The sequence below is a fragment of the Corvus kubaryi genome, unplaced genomic scaffold (genome assembly GCF_017639235.1).
Source record: "Corvus kubaryi isolate FWS band 111438036 unplaced genomic scaffold, C.kubaryi_AGA036_p1.0 37357, whole genome shotgun sequence".
NCBI lineage: Eukaryota > Metazoa > Chordata > Aves > Passeriformes > Corvidae > Corvus > Corvus kubaryi.
In genome coordinates, this window is record NW_024581117.1 from 7,580,962 (window position 1) to 7,586,755 (window position 5,794).

The 5,794-nt window shown below is 35.3% G+C and overlaps 1 protein-coding gene across 3 annotated transcripts in view; it reads left to right on the forward strand.

Moving 5' to 3' along the window:
* The window catches only part of RFK (riboflavin kinase), a 15,727-nt gene extending 12,048 nt beyond the window's left edge, over positions 1-3,679 (forward strand). For all 3 annotated transcript variants that reach the window (XM_042033376.1, XM_042033377.1, XM_042033378.1), the window contains 2 exons: positions 382-484; positions 1,018-3,679. In XM_042033376.1, the coding sequence (XP_041889310.1) occupies positions 382-484; positions 1,018-1,148 (234 nt within the window). In that variant the 3' untranslated portion in view covers positions 1,149-3,679. The remainder of the gene's footprint in view (positions 1-381; positions 485-1,017) is intronic.
* Positions 3,680-5,794: the final 2,115 nt, after the last annotated feature.

The following is a 5,794-nucleotide window of genomic DNA, read 5'->3' on the forward strand; positions in this document are numbered from 1 at the left end:
TTTTTGTTTTTTGAGGGTTTTTTTGTTTTGTTTTTTTTTCTTTTTTTCTTGGTTTTTTTTTTTTTGTTGTTTGTAGGTTTTTCTGTTTGGTTTGGGGCTTTTTGTTGGTTTTTTCTTTCTTCTTTCTTTTTCTCTTTATACACTTTTTACTCTTTAAGGGAGTAATTTTTTTAAAATTCTATACAAAGTGCAATTCTACTTCCTAATAAAAACTAAAGCCCTGGCCTTTTAATTTTGGATTATACATGCTATATTAAATGTCCCTTTTATTTTTATCTGTTGAGGAGAATTTGAATGTTGAATATTAGGCCTGCATGCTTACAGAGAGGGAGATAAACTCCTAAGTTCATAATAATTGTTCACTTACTTCTCTTCCTTTAGGAAACGCACATTATCCACACCTTCAAAGAAGACTTTTATGGAGAAATTCTTAGTATAGTCATAACAGGATACATTCGACCGGAAAAAAACTTTGATTCCTTAGGTCAGTATTGGAGGTCTCCCTCAAACTAGTTTCTTTTTTGTCTTATTCATGCAAGTTCTGTGTCTTCACTGTATCTCCTTCCATCATGAGATGTTTTATCTGTTAGCCTTTGAAATTCCAGTAAAATTTTTTCATAACTTAAAAATCAAAAAACATACCCCCACATCTTCTAATGTATCACACTAAAAACCCGCATTTTTCTTTCACTTGTCTGAGGAATAATTTTTAAATCATGGGCTTGTCAAAAAAGTCAAGTGTATTAATTTCTTCTTAAAAGGCAGTTTTGTTAGTATTGAAACAGTACTGCTAACATGTCTTTTGGGAAAAGAAGAGGGTAGTGCTGTTAATGGGTAAAATGCAACTTTGGCATGTTAAAAGACATTTTACAAGCAAAGAATTCTGCCTTTCAAACCTCCTAGTTATATTCTACTGCTGTAATCGTTGTTTGAAGTTTTGTGGTGCCTTATTTTCACTTGTTACTGTGTTCAGAATACAAACCAACTTTCAGATATCCCTATTCTTACCTTTTTCAGATGCACTCATTTCGGCAATTCAGGAAGACATTGAAGAAGCAAAAAGACAGCTAGATCTACCAGAACATCGTAAACTCAAAGAAGATAACTTTTTTCATCTGCCAGAAGGCAAAACAGTAAATGACAACTGAGAAAACCCATGCAGCCTTTTTTCTTTTTAATTTCTTTTTCTTATTTTGTCCCCTGTCATGGAGCTTTTATGTTTGCACTGCTCTCTGAGATACTTTTGTGTCATATGTTTGTTAGGTAACTGAGATCACAACCAACCGTACAAGATGATTTCAGTTTTCTTTTGCCCAGTCATACAAAAGAACTAGAAGGCTGTACTATGTCCTTATAGATAAATTGTGTATCCTAAAGTTACTGGGTCTTTAGAGATCTGAGCACATTCAGAACATGGCCAAAGTTAATTGTAACCTTAAGGTGTGGTTAGCTCATTTAATGAAGAATGTGTGTTTTTAACATAATGTCATTTCAGCTTATTTTCCCATTTTTTATGTCATTCTTAGATCTGGATTTTAGCTTAGAAAATGTTGCTATTGATTGACTCAGAAAATTCCTGCAGTTAGATATGATTAGATAACAATAGCAAGATTAATTCTCTATAGTTCTTGTTTATTATATACTACAGCTGTTATGGCTGAAGCTGTTAATTTAATTGAAATTATTTATTTAAAGTTTATTTGAAATGGAAGAAATCACTGTTGCTCATTGTGTTGCTAGAATCTGAGCTATACCTCTTCACAGCTGACTGAATTTATGACAACATGTGATTTGTGTAGTTTAATTCTGAAGAGGTGTTTCACTTAATTTCAAAAAATGAATAAAAGTGTGAAAGTTGATAAACTTTAAGGTTCAGGTGCAAAAGATGCAGAAACAATATAACAAGACTTCTGCTCATTGCACCTTAAAGGAAGATAGGTAGTGAGACATAAATTTGCATTTTGTGTGCTGCTGGTATTTTTCATAGGAAAATCTTGAGGTTATTCACTGCACTGGCAATAAATGTCTGACTTCAAGGTTGGCATTATTGTAAGGCACAGAAAAATCTCATCAACACTCTGCACTAAGTGCAGGTAAGAGCCAAGGTTTTGGCAGACCCAATAGATGAATACAAATGAAAGCCTTTGGGGATTTATTGCATAATATATCAACTCTGTAGTGAATATTGGTTATTTTTTACAAGTAGTTGCAGACAGTCCTACTCTGGAATGTGGGGATACAAGTGGGGGTTGGACTAGATGATCTCCGAAGATCGCGTACAACCCTAACTATTTTGTGATAGATAAGTGGAAGAAGTACTATGAGTTGATGGTAATTTGAAAAATACTTGCGAACTATGTAATATATGATTCAGTATCTACTCCTCTTTTCCTGTGATAAATTTTTCTATCCCTTGGTGAATGGAACCAGGTTAGCTACAGTGACTGTCACATTCATAACTTTTTGACATTGCTCTGTGATGTGTCTGGCACATATTCTGAAATTCAGAGTACTTCTTTGAATATGTTTCAGCTGTGATTCTCTGTCTGAACTACGATGTTCAATATGTAACGCACAATTTCTGTAGTGAAATCTGATTAATTTACTCCTTGTCCTGTTGTATTCGAATCCTACTTTTCACTCTAGAGTTTAAGAGAGTTTCAGCAAGGAAGCTGTTTGGGTCTTTGTGGCAGGTGCTGTCAAGATGATAGTTTCACTTCATATTGTTTTAAATTCTCGCTGGTATCATGGGCTATTATTAGGATAGAGGTCTTGAGGAAATCAAGGTCTTGTGTTTGCTCTTTAAGACTTCAGGAGAAAACTTGATTTCTTTTAAATGAATTGTTCATCAGTGCTGTTGATAGCAGAGGCAGATACAATACAACTGGGAGAGAGGGTCACGGGACATGGGACAATATACTTTCTTTTCAAGAAGAAAAATAATTTAGTGGGCTTTTACTAAATAATGTGTTGGAATGTATTTCTAAAAAGTCTGTAAAAGAGTTGTCTTGCAAGATCGATGATTGGAATTTTAAAAAGGAGAGATGAAAGGAGAATTTTTTTTTGCAAAGAGTTTATGCATTCTTCAGATTGTAGTAATGTTAAAATCATACATGTTACTACTCCTTTTAGAGAATAAACAAAAGCCACACTAGTCAACAGAATATGTTGTCTACAATGGATTGTTGTTTATCATGGTACTGTAGCTAAACACTCATAGCTGCCTTTAAAGTTGATTTTTGCCAGTAATGTCATGGGTCTGTCGTGGAAACTGGTGCCTTAAGCTGGTTCTGAATAACACTTTTCTGTATCTGGTAATAATTGCCACTACCAAAAATTCAATTCACCATAGCTGTGCTATGGATAGAGAACAGTAGCAAAGGGAAAACTCGAAAGACTTAGTTCTCTCAAATCCTGCCTGAGGTATGATATATGGATACACTGAACTAAGAAACTGCTCTTTCTGTGTTTGTCTTCAAATTAGAGTGTGTTACTACATCCATTTGCTGACCATATTATTTAAGAGAAAATGTTATACATCACTTTTTAAGCTCAATACATAATTCTGAGCACAGTATAAACTTTATGAAGGATTATATTTTTATATTATGTACAAGTAGCTGTATTTTGGTTGATGTTGCTGCGCTGTACCATTACTAAAGGAACTGTAATCGACAAAGTTTTCCTTCTTGTGTTGGATTTCTTTTCCTTTGCCACTCCTAGCAATGTTAGGTGTCTCTGTTTTATGCAAAGCTTAGTGGGGGTGACTGCCTTATTTTGAATTTCTTAATCTTCCCATGATTTTATATTCCTCTTTGTTACTGAAGGTGCAATGGTTAAATCCCAAGTGGGTTCCACAGAACTCTTGCAAAGTTACAGGGTAATCATGAGGTCTTTAGGAGTATCTTAACAGAAAAAAAAAAATCCACTTAAGAATTATGGCTTAAAAATCAGTCTTTCTCACATTTGATTCCTTTCTAAAGTTAAGTGTTAAGTGATTAACAGCTCTAGAGCTGTTTATTATCAAAAATGTGAAGGAACTATTATTCTGAGTCTCAGTCTATTCTCTTAGCCATCTGACCATACTGGCAACAACTAATAGCACTTTCACGCACTTTTATGTAAAGACTTCGTTCTTCACAACGAGAGGCTGTAAAGAGCATCCTCTTATGCAGTATTAGGTATTTAGGCAATGCTAAAAATCCTGTTGTGTTCCTTTAAGGTAGATTACCCACTGAGTGCTATTTATTCCCTTTGACATAGTTTGGAAGTGCTGAACCACTTTGAAAGGTAAGCGGTAAATTTCTGTTGTAAATGCTCTCTGCTTATTTCAGTTCTCTCTAGCCCATGAAGGTCATAAAGAAGACAAAAGAAGTTCTTTTTGCCAGTGTACTTCTGGACCGTATTTTGCTTTGCAATAAATTCAGACTCTCTGTGTGTGATGAAACACTATTTAAACCCCTGGAATTAGGTTAATTAGGTGTTGATGATGTATAGAATATTTCTAATACTTTCATGCAAATGAGGAATACTGCGGAGGTATTGTCATGTCATATATGCAGTTCCATTGGGAAACATACTACAAGATTATAACGAAAAACATCAGCTTTGAGGAATACAGATGCACCAGATGATACCAACAAGTCTGGGTATGAGAGCTACTGTATTATGAATTGCTTTCCAACTATAATTCCACAGAGTAAACTATTGGCACCTATCCCAGTGACATTAGATAAATATGCCCATCTTGTTTATCTGCATGTTTTGGTAGTGACTGACATGGTTCTTGGTAAAAGTGTAAGGACACACTTTGAGTGGATGGTTGTAGTGACAATGCACACATACATATAGGCAAAGGATTTGCTCTCTAAAGAGTGAACAAATAGATTTTCTTAAAGCAGTGTGCATCTAAAAGCCTACAAAAAGCTTTGAAGAGACCGCTTTTAGAAACCATGCCCTCGTCATGATCTTTCTTGGATGAAATCATGAGCTCAGCATGCTAGGAAAGTACTAAATACAGTGAAGTAATTCTGTGAGAAAGGCAGCATAGCAGAAAATCTATAAAGTAGTAAGGATTTCTCTAAAACACTGACTTCCATCCTATTCTCATTCATCTTCCTCATCCCCCAGAAGTCCATTTTGAAATATATACTGAACTGTTGCCATCCTATCCCATATATGCTGTATCTTCATCTCCAGTCTTAATCACTTGATGTTCTTGTAGTAGTTGCTTATGTGGGAAGGAAAGGCTTTGGATTGATGTACAGCCTCTCATACTCTCCCCCGTTAACAGCTGTGGCTTTGCCTTGCTTTATTCTCCAGATCCTTGTAGTGATTCCAACTGAAGTTCCAAATCAGCTGGTAGGAAAGTAAGTGGTTTGGATTTTGTTCTGTGGTGGTAGAATGGATTACAGTACACAGTCATCTGATAACAGCAGTTAAAACCCCTGAAATTATGTGAGATCAGGTAGGAGAGGTCATTGTTTTAAATGACCTGTGAAGTGTAGAAGTGTAGGTTAGAGCACCATTTTTAATGTACTTTTAATGCATTACCCCTCCAATACCTCAGTTGTACTCTTGCAGCTGTGATGGTATAAGGCTAAAGAAAAGGGCATTGGTAGGACAGCTATAAGGTTTTTTATTATGTCAGAAATAGTCAGAAGCAGGGAAGCTAACAGGGACACAAACACAACTCACTTCTAACCTTAGGCTAGAAACACAAAACACTCAGAAATAGTTTTAACTTTGATATCTAGAAAAAACTGAAGACTGGTTGTGTGGCCTGAGCTTGCTT